The 18,410-nt window shown below is 43.2% G+C and overlaps 1 protein-coding gene across 3 annotated transcripts; it reads left to right on the top strand.

Moving 5' to 3' along the window:
* Positions 1–213: 213 nt before the first annotated feature.
* Positions 214–17,402, top strand: LOC121297743 (cas scaffolding protein family member 4-like). 3 transcript variants are annotated; one of them, XM_041224209.1, is made up of 7 exons: positions 214–357; positions 11,387–11,824; positions 13,734–13,826; positions 14,040–14,123; positions 14,389–15,741; positions 16,020–16,103; positions 16,489–17,402. In XM_041224209.1, the coding sequence occupies exons 1-7, from the start codon at positions 343–345 to the stop codon at positions 16,894–16,896; spliced, it is 2,475 nt and encodes an 824-aa protein (XP_041080143.1). In that variant the 5' UTR covers positions 214–342; the 3' UTR covers positions 16,897–17,402. The 3 variants fall into 3 exon arrangements, with proteins under 3 accessions (XP_041080143.1, XP_041080142.1, XP_041080144.1); XM_041224208.1 differs by lacking the exon at positions 214–357 and adding an exon at positions 6,849–7,200; XM_041224210.1 differs by lacking the exon at positions 214–357 and adding an exon at positions 9,663–9,913.
* Positions 17,403–18,410: the final 1,008 nt, after the last annotated feature.

Genomic DNA, 18,410 nt, shown 5'->3' with positions numbered 1-18,410 from the left:
TGTAATAAAATATGTTTGAGAAAATAAACAGTTAAGTGACTCTACAGCTTTCGTGAGACACTAGCCCTGTTTGTCAGCGGTTTGTGGTATTGTATATATGCTATAGTACACAGAGTGTGGGAGTGTAGGGGGCACAACTGGCAGCCAATCAGAACAGCGCAGCGGCTCATTTCCTATTCAGTAGGCTGGTTGTAAGCTGTGAGACCTCAGTGTGAGTTTTGAAGGAGAGAGACAGGGAGGACTGCTCTGTGATAACATTGTTCTGTTAGCGCAAGTCATGTAAGAGAATGCTGAGTGCTTGATAAAGAAATACTGTTGGATGTATGCAAACAAACCTGAAGAATGGAAATCATGGAGGTGAGTGAGGCTTTAAAATGGGGATAGGGGGGTGTTATGTAGGTCTCTTTTTTGTCTGACATTCCTAATTAATAAGCATAGAATAACCATGGCTAACTGCAGTACCGCTGTGCAAATTAATTTAGCATGGCAAACTTTTATAAAAGACAGCTGTGTCCTGAAGACTTCTTGTGAGTGTATTGATACTGAAAGATACCCGACTGGGAGATGTACTCCTTTACTGAGTGGGATGAAGCATGGATACAGGATCCAAACACACACTCCCCTCTGCCAGTTTAATACTGAACAGAAACGGACACTCTAATATTCATCAATGCCCAGCGCTGGTGATGAGCTGAGAATGGGGGGTCTGATCTTTCATAGAGCTAAGAGGGATGAGTTTTTGGGGGATTGCAGATGTGCAGACCATGCATCACTGGGAGGCTGAGAAATGGGTGTTATACTGGTGATCATTTATGCTCATGAGGCTTTGAGGAAGGGCAACAGGAGAGATATTGATGCTGGAGAGGATTGAACAGTAATAAAGCATTGCGGCCTGAATGAGATACTAACCACCTTATGCACTGTGGACAAAAAAACAAACAAACAACACATTCTTTTCACCGTTGTATAAATACACAGTTTTTCCGGAGTTGGTTTACCATCCAGTTTGGGGCACATTCAGTCCCGTGTGTTTCAGTTTTGTGTTCTCAATGATTTCTTGACAATATTTCAGCTTGCAGTGAGGATGGTGTAGCACATTTTTTTAATAATGGCACTGGCTGTATTTCCCTTCCCAGCTGGATCAGCTCCACGTGCAGCTATGATATCACTGGAGTTTAATGTAATGAGGCTGCTAGCTGGTTGGGCTGCTGTAGGAAAGGTGTTGGCAGTGAGGAGGCAGTTCTAGGGTTATGTTTGCTTTGCAGAAATTTAGGTTTTCTATACGTTGTGATTTGTAAAGAGCTTTGTGATGGTGGTCCACTGTGAAAGGCGCTATATAAAATAAAGACTGATTGATACTGGGTCATGTAGGGGGGTTAAGCAGCTACACTATATTCTAATTAATAAGGAATTTAACAATTAGTGTTCATTACAGTTTATCAACCCCTCGTGATGTCATCCTCTGAAAATCACATGTATATGCTATAACAGTACACATTACAATAAATGGGATCATTATTCTAATAATAATTGATACTCATACGTCCGAGATCCCTTTAAGAATTATAATATTACAATATTACTTCCAGTCATTTTTGATAGTTATAATACCAACGCTTCTGCAGGTACTTGTCACACCACCATTTATGACACATCTTGGTTACATACTTTATTTGACCTGCAAAATACTGACTAACACCCACAAATTCTTAACATTACATTCGGTAGAGACTGCACTATAATATAAATAACAAATTCTAACGAGCGTTGTACGGTGCGCTCTGTTTAATGTACTGCTAGACAGGTTCACTTCAGCAGCTTTACACCATCCCTCAGGTAGGTGTTGATAAGACTGCATGGCTATCGCAGCTATTTTTTCACCTGAATACTCTTTTACTCAATTAGCATCCAAATGTAAGGCAATGCCTAGTGGAAAAAATACAGAGTGTCAGCTACATTAGTAGTGTTTTATATCCCCTTCAGTGACTGCGTGTATAATTGGACCATGTTACAGTCCCTATCGATGTATCTATTTTATAATGCACAATGGGTTTTTTTCAAAGTTATGGCAAGGCAACGTTTTGAACTCCATAGAGTTTACACAAGCTGTTTTCAAATTTGTAAAAATGAAACTTAAAAACCTGTGACCTGAAGTGGGTGTAATTCCTAATGGAAATGGCTCTTTTTATTCGCCTTCTCTTCTGAGACGCCTTGTCTAACACTCCCACCTCGCCCGGTAGTTTGGTCATGAATGGATTTGGAATTGGAATTGTATTTGTTGATTTTTTTTTTTTTTTTTTTTTTACAGTTCAGAATACGGGGATGGAAATAAGATTCCTATTGCATAACACTTTTACCCATTCCAGGTTTTACTACAGCTTGATTAGCCACAGTGTTTAGATAACAAGCTCATGTGTGTCTTATTAAACTCATATTAAAGGAGATTAGGCTGGTGGTTGGATGATTGGGTAGCTGATCTCAGGATGGTGTTCTACACTCACCATCACAGGAACTAAAACCTGTAAAACATCTGCTCTAGAAACAACCACTTCAACAGTGCACGCTGTCCTGGGAGCTTGCATTGGCTCAAGCTGGTCTGCAAGCTTTCCAGACTAGCTTTGTGTGCCATATTACCCTTAGAAAAAGTGTCCCATAGGAAAAGCAAAGCGCAATAAACCATAGTGAACACCTGGGTATGCATTGTAAAGCACAGAAAGGAATGGTAAAGCACGTTTAAAAATACATTGCAAACCATAGTAAACTAAGGTAAATGCATGGTATATGGGAAAAGCTTAGGAAAACTGCAAAATCACCGTGGTAGTGATCTCTTGAGTTATTTACAGGCCACATTGCTATTTAATTATCTGTTTTAGACTGCTTTTAAAAAAGGCAACCTGTGAACATCCCTGGTGTTGCTGCCGCTGAGCTAAACTCTAGGAAGTGTACAAAGAGATCAGCTTTGAGGTCTATTACACGTCTCAGAGAAAACACAAACTGTAAACATTCATTTTCTGTGAAGTTCTAATAACCCTTGCACCCTGATTCCTAAAGGGCTAGCCTTTGTCTCCCTCTGAAGATACACGTTGCTTGGTTCCATTCAGCACAGTGCGGAGAACGCGTTCATTTCATGCATTTTTAAAACGCTTTTTTTTTTTTTTTTTTTTTTTGTTTTGGTTTAAATATTTTGCCCTTTGTTTGCTATTGCAGGCAGCAGCAAAGTGTAATAAATGAAACTGATCAGGAAACCCGTGAGTGGAGTTCAGGGCAGTGTACTGGACTATTAGCATTGATTTCTCTTTCTTTCTGTTTCCAAGCTGAAATATTTCATTTTACGGATTCTGCAGTAACTAACTAACGAGTATGTTTCTTATTTTATTTGTTTTATTTATGTAATACAATAACATCAGGCAGCAATAATCCTTGGAAATGTACCACTGAGGTTTACTCAGTTGGTTATTATTACACTGAAAGCCTGTATCAGCGGCACGGAGGCACAGACAGGGGTGGAAGAGTAGGATAGGACTAGAAAAAAAGTCATGTGTATTAGTTACACTGTATGAGATATGTGTCTACACCTTTAGATTACAGGTTTGAATTCATGCACCTTTGCATTATTAAGGTTCCTGTATATTGATCACAGTAATTTGACTAGAAGGTTTCTATGCAAGAAAGTTTCTGAGCAGTATGGCAGTGTTCTTGATATAAAGTATTGCAGCACAGTGTAGCATACAGAACACTGCAATGTGTGTGCTTACTTCATGTTTTTAATGATTGCGATGTGCTGTGCAGGTAAAGAATCTTTGAAAATTGAAAAATCGTTTTTATTAACAGTCGCTATTGCAATCAAATGCAATACCATGTGTTATATTTGGAGTTATACAGAAAACAGGCTGATCTGTTGTACTTTTGTTTCAATGCTTATTCCACCTCACTATCTCACTATCACTTTGGCTCAGTCCATTCAAAGCCATATTAAAAGGAACGGCTGTAGTTGATAGACATGTTAAAGACAAGAATTATAGAACAAAGGTACTTCACACCAGAACCACAGAATTTGACTAGTATGACACTAAAGCTTAAAACAAGAGTGGGGACCTATCATTAGGTCAATGTGCAAGCTGAACATTTTTAAAACCTCCCTTTCAAATCTAGTTCCACTTGATAGACGGAGTGGTGTTGTTTCTCTCGTTGCTTTGGCCCTCATTGCTGTGTGAAGCTTTTAGAAAGTCTGGGCTATGTAAAGTCAGTGATAGGTGGAGGCAGAATTGTAAGAATGGGGAAACCATGACAGCTCCATTGGTTTTTATTTTTTTTCATTTTTTAATCCCACAGTGGAAATGATATGAAAGGGAAATTAATTATCTGAATTTTCTGCCCTTCCAGCACTCTCACCGAACCCTTATCTTGTCTGTCCTCTTGTCCTCACTGTTCAGAGTGCTGGATACCATAGCTGTAGCTCTGTGAGTTCCTTGGTTTGGTTTTTCACACTTGATGTAGTCTGATTGATGGGAAATACCCATGGCCAGCTCCTTAGCCTGAGGTTTTCAAAAGAAACTTAGCTCACCCTGGACAATGGAGCAGTGACTGTGAGAAAGTTTAACTTCTCAGCATTGGGTCACCACAGGCTTCCTGTGCACACTAACACACAAACAGAACCAATCTAAATAGATCATCTGCAGGGGAATCTCTGTATCTCCGTCTTGTCAGATTGCCACCACAGTGAATATTTGTGTTTACAGTATTATCCTGTGTGAAATCTGCAGTTCTGAAAGCTGTTATCAATGAACTGTCCTGCAGCAGCAGCAGCAGTCTGAGTGCACTGTAACATATCAAAATCCATTAATAACGGCTTTGCAGTTATTCATTTTTATACAGTTGGACAGAAACGCCCAAGCTTTATTATATATAGAAACACATCTGTATAGATGCTTATTAGATCTCTTTGTTCTTTAACGTTTTCTATTGAGTTAAAGCATGCATGAATGAACCCAGCAACAGTCTACAACAGTGTTGTGAATATCAGATGTTTTAAAGCCATGAAATCTACTTAATTTTTTTTGTTTAAAAATAATTAAATAAAGCTTTATGGATTAGTCCACGTTCCTTATTGTCGCAGTCTGTTGTGTACCAAAAGTTTGTGTTTTCAAATAATGAATCTTTGTAATTTTAAGGGTAACTCATTAATTGTTCCCAGAATTCTTTGAATTCTCTGAATGTGCTTTTGAAGTGAATTTTAACCAGTGCAATCTGACTTGAAGTTGAAAGTGTGCTGCCTGGAGGTGAAGGGTTCATTTCATCCCTATGAAGTAGACTCTGTGTTGCTCTCTTTCTGTCCTGTTACTTGTTTGTCAGTCTGCAGGTTGAAGATTCAGCAGTGCAGGTTTAGTTCCCAGGGACCTGTCCCAGTTGTTACCGGCACTCCAGTCTGCTGATCAGAAAGGATTGAACACCTCATGCAAGTCAGAGGTGCTTCCTGTTAGGAATCCCCTTTTTTCATGTATATTTTGGTAAATGTGACTTTAAAGTCCCGTCAGTACTATAGGAACGCTTAGCCCCACATATTGAAAGATAACTTGCTTGGCCTCAAACGTCAAAGCATGTCTGTACTCACTTGTATAACAATACAGCTGATATGTTTTTCTACCTCCATTTCATCACTACAGTACAGAAACGTGGATCGCTTCTCAACATCTCTTTTCAGCATAGGTTAACATACGGCGACAAGATAAGGAATGAAATGTGCTACCATGGGACTGTAATCCTGCCTATACTGGTAAAAAATAAAGGAAGATGTGGTCTTCTTACCGTAAAATTCTACACTGGTGTTCCTGTGTGGAGTTCTAATAAAGCACCTGGGTAATACAGCCAATAATAAACCAATAAATGAACACTCTCTAGTAACGGTCGTCGTCAATAAGAGTTCTGGAATTTTCAGGAGTGCTGTGTTGTGAGACAAAAAGAGATGAGGGTGGCGGTGCAGCTGTTGATGGAACCAGCTGCCTGGCTGGCTGGCCTTGCTACACAAGCAGACATGTGCTGGAATTCCAGAGCTCTCTCAGCCCCCTAACCTCACCCCCACTCCCACCGACCCATCTCCAACACCCAGCACCCTACACAAACACCAAACACCCTGCCTTCTGTCTGCGGGACTGGAGGAGCTGTCGTCAGCCGATATAATAAAAAACGATGGGCAAGCGAGCCAAAAAAGATCAGCTCAAAACAAAAAAAAAAATCACAGACGATGGTTACCAAAGATGGGTTTTTATTGCGCTGATGTTTGTTTTTCAGATGAGGTTTTGAAAGGGCTAACTGTGGAACAACCATGTTCAATATAACCAGGCAGTGTGTTCAATTAGGTAAACAGCAGCTAGCTACACAAGGGCTGTGCTCTGCCTAATCAGACACACAGTACAGGACAGGCGGGGAACAATTATGCTCCTGGAGGGCCGCTCCACACCAGGTTTTACAGGTAGATTAGATTTCAGGAAGGATGTTGAATCAGTTCATTTAAACAACATGTAACAGGGCTGGAGCAAAGACCCGGACAGGAAAGGCTAACCATGCTTACTCCATAGTTTTTTTGTGAATCCGAGTCTGTTCTAATTTTAAGAAACAAAACAGAAAAGGAGACGTGAACCTGCCAACCAAGCAAGAGATCTATTGGTGAAGCAGAGGGTCACGCAGGGTCACACAGGGTCAGGCTGCCACTCCTGACATTGGTCAGCCTGGAGTGGGGTGGAGACAAGGGGTTAGCACGTTTGACTAGGACTGAAGTCGGTTGTTTATTTGGAATTGGGGAATGCTGGATGGATGACTGCAGCGGACTTTGTGGAAGGCATTGGAAAGAATTGCGGGCCTGGTTTAGCCGAGTGAGGACAGGTGCAGTGGGGGGAGAGAGGCCGCTGTGTGAAAGGGGCTCTTTGTTCAGGAGGACTACCCGCACCATGTAAGGCAGAGCCAGCAGCTCAAGGTTATCAGCTGGGACAGCACAGACTGCTCACGCACGTTCCATTAAACACTAGAACAGCTGAGGAGAGAGCCAGAGAGCCACGGAGAGGGGGACAGCAGCCTGCCTCTCCCACACTGATGTTAGGGGATTGTCCGAGGAGCCTGGAGCACAGGCTGGGAGACCCAGCAATCATGTTCAAACCCATTGCATGGGAAACCTTATTCGAGACTTTCTTTACCAAGAAGATCAAGGTACGGGAATGCATTCATGCTTTTTAGTGTGTGAGCTGGTGTGGGTTGAGGGAAGAGTGGGTGTGGGTGTGGGGTCTGGGGGGTAAGGGGTGGGGAGTGGATAATGGGGGGTAGTCCTTTAATCAATTATTAAAGTGTTTATTTAAATAACCATCCAGAAAGTGGAGATGAAAAGCCTTGGCTTTCACCAATATCAAGGGTATTAGTGCAAGCAGATGCTCCACTTCGTGAATTGAGGTGTTGGATGTATTCATCAGTTAGTTCATTATATATTTTTGCTTTTTCTGTGAAAAGAGGAATTGCGTTTCCTGTATGGATTAACTGAAGAACCGCTTCATGATCTTGAATGCCTCTTGCGAAAAGGAAGCGGGCTCAATTGACTAATCTTTAGTGACTGCACAAACTCTGTAATGTTTTTCAGAGACAAATGCCCAAGTAAACTGTACCAACTTTCATGCCACTTGCAAATCTGAAACCATGCCATCTGTGGCTGAGTTTCAGTGAAGGTTGGGGCAGTGACATTTCCTGTCAGGGTTTGTAATGGAACTCGCACGCTGCCAACAAGAGTTGTGACTGAGTGGTGCGGTCGCCACCTGTCCAGTGTTGTTTATCACGTTTAAAGGGCCAGAGTTTGGGGCACACTGGCATGGAATTTAGAACTGATCTTTTCATTTTAGTCTTTTTGAAGACTGGTTATTATTATTATTTTTTTTTTTACTGGATCACATTTTTTATACGTTCTCCTAAACAGATGTGCTGGGTTATATTTTGAACTCTGTACACCATGTCTGTAAGGCTGCAATGTAGTTGGTCTGATATCTCTTTAAGATGTGACTTTACTGATAGACAGTGCCCTAGAGTCCAGTCTAAATTATCAGTTCATGTGCTGTGTGTGCTTTGATATTCTCAGTCTTGCTCACAGATGTGAGTGCCTGTGTGAATGCACGGAGCACCCACACAGGGCTTCATTTTCAAAGAGAAGCGTGATGGAAACACAGAGACATGTGTGGGACTCCTCCAGTCATGGGTATTGGGTGTCTGTTTGTGCCTTGCATGAGTGTCTGTGCCAAGCTATTTGTTTTTCATTTTCTCATAGCTACTTCAAGAAGGCAAATGTATTGGTTTTAGTTGTTCTGTGAAAGGATTCGTTTTCTATTAGTTTTTATAGATGCATTTAAAAAAATATATTGAAATACACTTGTGATGTATAGCAAACACTTTGTAAATGTGAGGAGTCCCATGAGTGACTGATTTAATACATTCTGCAACTGGAATCCCTGACATATTGATATACAAAAAAGTGCATCTCCCTGTTGCAAATGACTTATTACAATGGACCATATATGGCTGATGTTATTGTATCCAGGACTGATGAAAAGAATGTCGGTAACTTAGAAGTCTCAACCCCCAGCTCTCACTGGCTTCAGTCAAATAACATGGAACTCGTTTTTTTTTTTTTTTTTTTTTTTTTTTTTTTTTTAATGAAACCATCGCACCCCTCCCTCCTTACTCACTTGTTTATAAGCATTGTAAAGCCAAACTCATTTGGAAACTCTAGCAAAGCTATTAATGGGCCAAAGAAACTGTCTGAGGTGCATGTGAACTCAGGCTGCTGAAATCATAGCTAATATATATTACCACCCCCGCTCCCCACTCCTACCTGGGTTTATTAAAGGGTATCTTGGGTTATTTGTTTTTTTTTTTAATCACTGAAATGGAAAAAGCAGTGTTTAAAAAAAATATTAGCATTATTATTATTATTTAAAAAACATTTTATAGGCCACTAAAATGTGATTAATGTGGATCACGGACCACGCCTCCAAAAACACAACCTTTTTGTACAACGCCACGCGTGAGGTATCAAAAGGGAAACAGCTCTCAAATCAGTCTGTCTGGTCTACAAGTTTATGAGATATAAATAAATAAAAATAATAATGACAATAATAATAAATTGAATTTGAGCTTGTGCGGTGGTTGCACAAACTCCAGCCTGTCAGGGCATCGGGTGCATGCCTTTCCAGGGGGAAAAGAGTTCGTATTTCACTCCAGGGTGTAGTTTGGACATCAAAAGAGGGGTCTTCACCGCTAAATAAGGTCACCAAAATAATTGTGTCGTTTGTGGCGCGCACTTTCTCGAAAGTGATGATGTGGAAGGCCACTTGCTTGAATATAGCATGGGATTTAGAAGCAAGTAACGAGTCAGGTTGAAGTCGGATGCGGTACCTTCAGCGCACTCCGACGTGTTTACAATATAACTCGCCTTGTCAAGTCAAGGCTGTTGTGAAACTGTAGTGATCATGTGGGAAAGAGTGTATGGAAAAGGGGTCAAGTATCAAACGGATTACGAAGAAGTCATGATGCAATTTCTAAGACCATGGTTCTCAGAAAAGCAGATTAATCCAACAATTACTGTGCTAGTGAAACATTTGTGTCACCTACCCAGGCAGGGACTGTGGGCTATGTCTTTCATCACTTCCTTGCTTACCTCACGACTAAGTTAGAGCATTTCATTTACAGTACTTTTTTTTGACAGAAACTTACGGTCATAATATCGGCACTCACTTTTAAAATGATATAGAGACTTGAATTATTGCGTGTGCATCATCAGGATACAAAATATGTAATACCAAATTGAAACCCAAAACAGTACTTCTGGATTACAAACAACTATTCAAACTTTACTGCTTCAGAGAATTTGTACCGCTGAGTAATGGTGAGTAAAGAAACGTTTGTTTTTCCATATTCATTGCTGAAGTTATCTGCTTTATCAATCCTTAGCCTGGTACTAGGGTTGCCACCTGGCCCTATAATTCCGGGACACTTTGGGACGGGACATGGTTTTTAAGTTGCCCTTAAACTGAAAGCAATAAACACGTGAATTCAGCGCTAAACACTTGCTTAATTTATACTGTTTCTTAATTATCCGAGTCATTGTGAAAATACAAACCTTACAAAATAAAAAAAGCATCTTGAATAAACATGTGTGTAGGTTTATTCAAGATATTTATTTTTATTTTGTGCAAAATGATATTTAAGTTCTTAATATTTAAAAGACGCTATTTATATCCTATTAATTGGTAATATATAATCCTAATTTACATTGACTCTCTCAATTAAATAACAACACTGATCCAGTGTTCACGCTGTCTGGTGTCAGGAGTAGAGAACAGCTGCTCAGTATTAATGATTTCAGTGGGAGAAGGTGATATACTATTAGAAACTATAAAGAAACTTTAAAATATATATTTTTAAAACTATTAATAAAATAAATAAATATTGATGATGTACTTATTTATTTATTTCATTTGTTAAAAGCTATTATTGCATTGTCAGGCTGCCTCAAGATAACACTATGTAACACAATTTTTGTTCCTGGGTAGTAAGTGTTATTTCCTAATTGCTTATGCCTCAAAAGTATAGACAATGGCTATTATTCCACACAAACTTTGCTTTTGTGACCAGGACAGTGATATTTCAAAATATCACTATTTCCAATGGGAAAACAGGCAAATGTGTGTCTTTTTGTTCACATAAAGTCAGAAAAAAACAACATATGAATCCAAATGAACATGTATTTATACTAAAGTAATACAAAAATGACTACAAAAGATTTAGAAGTGAGTAGTTTTTCGAGATTTACGATTATATTGTAGCCAGTATACTGCCCAGCTACACTGGCAAGCAATGCCTCATCTCTCTCTGTGCGAGGACCTGCTTTACCCTGTCCTAAATCACAGACACGAATTGCAAGGGAGATATCGGGGGAACTTTTGGATCCCAGTTTTAAGCAGCCTCACTCATAAAAGGCAGGCATTCACAATGCTTTTGAATGGAATGTTGAAGAGTTCAATCCTATTCTCTTGCATTTACAGCATAGAGACAAATACACCCAAACATGCAATCTATCTAACGTTGTGATTACTAATGCTCATATTACAATGTGCTCCAACGATCAACAGCAGGGATTGTTGAAATTACGGGGAGTGTCTAATTAGGGTAACTTGTGGTCAAAACGGCCAGTACTTCCTCAGAGGAGTGGAGGTTCTTTATAGAAGCAGAATTAAAAAAATCCTAATTAAGAGCCCAGACCGTTGTGTGGTTTCAGTGCTCACTCAGTTAGATTGTTTATTTGCTCATGCACACTGTTGGAATCTTCCTAAAATTCCGCCTTGCTCTTCCACTCTAGAACCTTCTGGCCAAAGCCCTGTATGACAACAAGGCAGAGTGTTCTGATGAGCTGGCCTTCAGCAAGGGGGACATCCTGACGGTGATCGAGCAGAATGTGGAGGGCAGCGAGGGCTGGTGGAGGTGCTCCCTCTACGGACGGCAGGGGCTAGCACCAGCCAACCGGCTGCACCTGCTCTCCTTCTCGCAGCTGGACACCCAGTCGTCGAGGGGCCCCAAGGTGGGGTGCCTGAGCTTCTGCACCACGAAGAATCCCTCTTCCTTCCCTGCTCTGGAGTCCTCCTCCAGGAGCAACCAGCAAAACGTCTACCAGATTCCGTCTGTGTCCCGGCCGGCGGGGCCCGCCTACGAGGACATGAGCCCCATCTACAAGGTGCCTTCCCTGGCACAGACGGCTCCCAGACACCCCTCTCCCTCCCTCAGGGAGCCCTCCAGCACGGTAAGGCAACTCAGGAGTGTGTGACTGACTCTCTTAAAGGGGTGGTAGCCAAGGTTTAAAATACACTTGCTTTCCTCTTATGTTTTTAACCTTATTGCTGGTCCAATATTACCCCAGTGGTAATATTGCTACTAGCCCTGACAAGATGTAAGTTAAAATGTTGTATAACCCTGGCTAGCACCCCTTTAACCAAGCTGATGGAATGGAAGAGAATCTTGTAATACAAACTGTGCAGTGGTGCTTGAGGTGCATGGGTGAGGGGATTAGCACGGCCACACCCGTATTGAAGTGGAGCCGGGACCCTGCTTTCAGTGGTCTGGGTTCTTCTCTCCTTGGTTAACATCTCATTCAGCAGGAGTGACCTGCCTGTAACACTATGCTCCAGTTTCAGTTCTGCTTTCCGCTGTGCCACAACCAAGAGCACAGCTGGTGTCCTTGGAGGTCACTGTGGTCATCCTGACAAGACCTAACCCTTCTTACAATGTAAGAATTGAGCATCACAATCACAGCGACAGCCTCGGAACTATACGAAAACCAATGCATAGCAGCTCACTGAAATAAATAGCATCCACAGACTGTGGCAAGGACATTGCTTTTCTGTTATCCTCTGGTAGGCAGTCATTTCATTACAGTGTTTGAACAGTGATTAGTGGGTGTATCAGAGGCTGCTCTGCTGTAGCCCAGGGATATCTCTGCTCTCTGCAGATGGCGCCGGGTGCTCTCCTGTAGGACTGGAATGTACTGCTGCTTCTTTACGAGGCTGTAATTCTGTTTAAAGTCGTGGATCAGACAGTGCTAACTGCAAACAGGGCCAGCGCTGCCTCGGCACCACAGAGGTCCACTGCAGCCCTATTAACACAGTCTGCTTCATCCTCATCAGAGAAGAAGCTCATTTCCTGTTTACAGCAGCTACTGACTTCATTTAGAGCTGTGGTCTGGTTCACATTAAACACACACCTGCTTTGCTTCTATCTCAAGCTCAATCGCTATCACGTGAAATCAATACAAAGATTTCACACTACTGCCAGTAACTTTTCATGCAGATTATGTGAGTTGTTCCATTGTTGCATTGAGACCCTCAGTAGATTCCAAAGCTGAAGTTTATAATGTGTTTAATGTGCTTCTGATTCTGAAGTACGTGAACGTATTCGCCCTAGTAAAAAATCAAAGGAGTTTTGCTGGAACTCCATGTGGCAGTACTATGTAAAGTACTCATTATCCAACAGAAATTTAAATACAGGCATGCAGCATATTATAATTCAACAGCATCCAGATTCATCTTCATTTTTCTGCAGATAACTAGAGAATGAATCATTTTAGCAGAGGTCATCAATAATGCAACCCATTGAAACTAATTCTAAATAATAAATAAATCTGGCCTCTCCTGTGGGACAGGCTCCTTTCTTCACAAGTTTAATTTATGGCAGAGTTCACTGAGTGAGCAGCCCGATTTCATATGTGTCTTGCTGTCTGGCAGTGCAAGGCAATGAAGGCATTGAAAATCTGAGACAAGAGGAAGCCAGGGGCTTTGTTCTGAGCCTTTCGTTCTGAAAATATTAATTCTCTCCCATTCATCCCCTCTTCTCCTCTTCCATCCTCCTGCCACCAGCACAAAAAGGCTTGTTTCCTCTCTCTCTCCCAGCTCTCCCTATCTCCATTCTTTTTGCTTTAGTTTGTTTTTGTTTGCTAGTAAAAGGGTAATATTATAATGACCCATCCACAGTGATTCTTTAGTTGGTAACCCATGTTCAAAAGGAGAGCCAATTGTTTTTTTCGACACCAAAACAGTCAAGCAAACAAACTTTTCATATAGCACTTTGATTTTGTCTAGGCTATAACAGATTGGGTTAATACCACGATGTTCATTGTTCTGAATAGGCCCGGACAAGTTCACTCTATTCTTTTCCAGGTTCTCCAGTTCTTCAGGGGTTCAGCAGGGTCCAGCCCACAGAAAGAGGTGTACGATGTCCCCACGCTGCAGCTGCGAACCTCCCTCACCACGGTCAGTCAGCCTTCCACTCACGTGTGTCTGTGCCTTTCTTTCTTTCTGCATTGCAGCCCATAAATAAATGCAACACAAATTGAAAACATCCTCTGTTCAGCTGAATGTGAGATGTCAGAGATGCATTAATAGTATGGTGCAGAGTGAGTTATGGTTTCATGTGTACTGGTGAGATCTGAATGAGTAAACACTGCCCCCCTCCCCCCCTTCCAGGTCTCTGCCAGCGAGCGGGAGAAGCTGGAACAGTGCTACGAGATTCCCGGGAGCGCAGAGTCCAGTATCGCCAGCCAGGGAAATGTGAGTAACAAACCCCCAGCCAGGAGCACTCACCATAGGGGAGGATTGAACAGCACCTGCCCCTACTATTGTATTTAAAACAAGTACTGTAATGTGAAACAGATTTGAATTTAGAGAAACGTTGAAAGCATCTCGTAATCAAGGGTAAACATTACGTTATTTTACCATCATGTTATGTACAATACATGTTTTTTTTTTTTTTTAAATCAGCTTGTGCATTGTCAATAGAGGCTCAAGTTTGAACTGTGATATCCTTCTCTCCAAGGTTTATGTCATTTCCCCTGTGGTTTGCATGGACTCAAGTTACGATGTCCCTGTCTCGTCCATGGAGGAGGCACAGAAGCGTTTGAGTGGGGGTTACAGCACCCTGCCAAACCCGCGGAAGTCCGAGTGGCACTACGACATTCCCGTCTCCCCGGAGAAACAGAGCTGGAAGGGCTTGGGTCAGGGCTCCTACGAGACTATGCCTGCCAAGGGGGACGTGTCTGGGAGGCAGCAAACCCCCAGCATGGCACAGTCATTACTCTACGACATCCCCACACCCAGCACAGACCCCAGGATGAGGACAGCGCACCAGGACAGCGAAACTTCTTCTAATGTGGACTCTAGAACTTCCAGGGCAAACCTGTACGACACCCCCCCTGCAGGGAAACGGCACAGCATCCCACAGCCGTGTCCCTATGATGTACCTCCCTCCGCCCTGGAGCAAATCTCCCACAGACGGGCCAGCAACTCTGCAGTTGTCCCCGCTGGCATCGCCCCTTCCTCCTTCCCTGTCCTGCACAGGGGAGCTCCATGCCCTATGTACGACCTGCCGCGGGGATCCCTGGGGAGAGAGGACAGCCTGGCAGGGGGTCCAGGGCGACGCCCTGTCTACAACATCCCTCCTCCCAGAGACTGCCTCCTGGAGAGCGGGGAGGAGGAGGAGGTCACATACAGCCAGCGCAGCAGCACCGCCTCCAGCTCTTCCAGCAGCTCCTCCTGCGACCCCCTGCCTCCACTGCCACTCTCCACCCCAGATCCCCATAGAGAGGTGACCCTCAGCCAGGAGGAGGCTGTCCAGAGGCTGTCTCTGCTGCAGGAGGGGGTGTGCCAGGCTGTGTCCCGGCTTATGGTGTTTGTCAGCAGCCGGTGGCGGGCCAGAGAGCACCTGACCTGTCACCTGGAAGAAGTCCGCTCCTCAGTGGAGGCCATCGCTGGCACGCTCATCTCTTTCCTGGATTTCGCCGGGGATGTGAGGGGAAACTCCAGCCGCCTACGAGACTGCAACCTCCAGGCACGGCTCCACAAGCAGCTGACCATCGTGGAGGACTCGGGGGTGATCCTGCGGGAGGCAGAAGCGGAGCTGGTGCAGACTGGGTGGGAGCTGGACTCCCTGGCTCAGGACCCCAGCCAGTCCCCGCCGCCGGACAGCCTGGACCGCTTTGTGATGGTGGCCCGCACCGTGCCTGAGGACGTCAAGCGCCTGGTGTCCATCCTCAACGCCAACAGCAAGCTGCTCTTCAGGCCGACGTCCCCCGCCCCTGTCTGCACAAAGGGGGAGGAGCCTCGAGCAGAGAAGAAGAACGGTTCCCAGGGCAACAGACCCTTGGAGGACAGCGACTATGTCCAGCTACAGGTAACTGACTGACTGCTTGCTTGCTTGCTTGTTGATTACATTATAATTGATCATTTTCTCAATGTATAGAAGCAAATAAATATATTTTATAATGTGTAACATTGTAATTGCAACTTCTAAAGAAACGTCAGGGTTTAACTTCTACCAGTGGCAATGACAATGTGAAGGGGTCCGGCCAGTATGGCTGAGCCCCTTCCCTGAAGCAGAACAAGCCTGGTTGCATACTGTATGATGCTGCCTCATCTCAGGTGTGACGGGTGACTGTGTTTGTGTTTCAGAGGAAGGAGGAGTTTGAGAAGCAGCGGAAGAGTCCCGGTGACAGCACGGTGCAGACGAGAGGCACTAACACCTCCGAACAACAGGTACACCACTCCATTCACACAGCGCCACCCAGTGCCCAAACAATGTCATTAGGGTTTATTTTCATATTTTTTTGACCAGAACACACCATTCAGACTTAACTTTAACCCTTTCATGCATGGCAACCTCATTTGGGGACGTAATACAAAACTCTCTTTATATGGGGGCATATGGAAGACGCAAATGCATGATGACCTCATATGAGGATGCCCCCATATAAAGCAATGGAAACAAATTATTATGCCTCCAAAACTATTTTCAATGTATCATGCATGAAAGGGTTAATGATAAAACCCGAAAAAAACAAGAGCAACTGATGTGTTGAGATGGTAACACCCTAAAGTGTGTTACACATTTGTAATAATTAACATGTATGTGTGTGTGCAGGCTAAGGAAAAAGCTGCATCCTCAGCCGTGAAGGGAGAGGACCAGAGAGAGAATCTCAAGCAGCACTGCAAGCTGTACTTCGGGGCGCTGCAGAAAGCCATCGCGGTCTTCATCACCAGCCTCATAGAGGGCCAGCCCCCGGAGAAGTTCATCTCCCACAGCAAGCTGGTGATCATGGTGGGACAGAAGCTGGTGAACACCCTGTGCAAAGAGGCGCACAGCCGCAGGGAGAGCCTGGACCTGCTCTGCAAAAGCAATCTGCTGTGCGCCCTGCTCAAGCAGCTCGCTGTGACAACCAAGAAGGCAGCCGTGCACTTCCCTGACAAAGCGGCGCTGCTGGAGGCACAGGACTTCGCCAGGGAGCTGGCACAGAGGGCACAGCACTTTCGGACGCTGATCGACCTCTGAAACGCACACAGGAAGGGGCGGGGGCGGGCGGCCGTTGCAAAGCCTTTTGCTCCAGGACAGCTGCCGAGGGTATATTATAATGATTTAATAATGACTTGAACTGTAGGCAAGAAGCATTATTTTGTGCGAACGGCATGAAGCGATGTCCTGTGTGTGAATTGATGTCCATGTGTAGAACTCCTTTTTGCACTGAAGCAAAATGCTTTGAAAACAACCTGACAGTTTGTATATGTGAACTTGTATACACCGGGCGAAATGCATCCACCAATCATCAAATTACAGTAACCCATTAAACGTTTGCTCTGACAGGTTGCACAGTTCCTCAATGCATCATCCCACTGTTCATCTTCCAGGTGTCCAGAAATCCCCTCGACGAATTCAACTGAACCCAATGCGTGTCTCTTCCACAATCTCTCTGGTCAACCTGTTCTTTTTTTGTACAGAAAATCAAATCCCTATATATTTGGATGTCCCAAGGCATTGCATTTGTATTCAGATGGTTATATTCAGATTGATTTGTTTTTTTTTTAAAGATCTTGTTTTATTTTCAATAAAAGTACTTTGGTTAGATCTCTCGTGTGTCTGCGCTACTCGTTTGTGGTGTTTCAGAGCTAGCTGTTGAGGTGCAGAGAGCACTGTGCAGCTGAGAACGGAGTGCTGTGGCAGGGCTGAGGTAATGAGAATAGAAAGGATCGGAATACCACACAGAACACGTGACAGTGTAACATACCATTCAGTTTGGTACAATACCACTCTACACCGCCAGGGGGAAGTACAGCCCAATATATATTTTTTGCTTTTACCCTTATTCAACCAGGAAGTTCTGTTGATATTACAAGCTCCATGGCAACAGACACACACACACACACACACACACACACACACACACACACACACACAATACCAATTGCAGCACAGACATTTCTGTCAATAATGTTTAATAAATATAACCAATACCAAGCCTAGAAGGATATATATATATATATATATATATATATATATATATATATATATATATAATATATATATATATATAAAACAGTGACACACACACACTAACCAGCCTACTCTATTTAATCTAAATAATCAAGCAAAAATCGCAGGAACCAATACACAAGCATTATATATAGCTTGCTCCCTTCACTCACACAATAGATCAAGGTTATTTCTTTGGTCAGCAGCACCCGAGTGGTTGCTGGTAATGCTAAGGCATGCTGACAGCTAACAGCAGAGATATTTAGGAAGGCTTGTTGCTCCTGTTGCTTCAGGATAGTACAGTAGTAGGGGTATGAAGGGTTACATTATAATGGATTGTCAAGAAGTACATCCAACTATTACAGTCTCAGCACTAAGAAACATTACAAAAAGCCAACCGTGCTAGAAGTGGGATTTCACAGCTTGGCGAGGGGCACCATATATAAACGAGATTTTCCTCTGCAAGACAGCACGGTTATTATATGTTAATACTATATAATATGATAAGTATTACCAGTCATAGCATTGACCCTGGTATC

Source organism: Polyodon spathula, chromosome 23, assembly GCF_017654505.1.
Source record: "Polyodon spathula isolate WHYD16114869_AA chromosome 23, ASM1765450v1, whole genome shotgun sequence".
In the NCBI taxonomy this organism is placed as follows: domain Eukaryota; kingdom Metazoa; phylum Chordata; class Actinopteri; order Acipenseriformes; family Polyodontidae; genus Polyodon; species Polyodon spathula.
The sequence above is the reverse complement of the archived record's forward strand: the minus strand, read 5'-3'. Positions and strand labels throughout refer to the sequence as shown.

Bases quoted from the DNA above. Each gene is read 5' to 3' on its own strand.
- LOC121297743 (XM_041224208.1), top strand. From the start codon at position 7,087: ATGTTAGGGGATTGTCCGAGGAGCCTGGAGCACAGGCTGGGAGACCCA. The intron at 11,825-13,733 runs GTAAGGCAACTC...ATTCTTTTCCAG, and splicing joins TCAGGGAGCCCTCCAGCACG to GTTCTCCAGTTCTTCAGGGG. The intron at 16,104-16,488 runs GTACACCACTCC...GTGTGTGTGCAG, and splicing joins CTAACACCTCCGAACAACAG to GCTAAGGAAAAAGCTGCATC.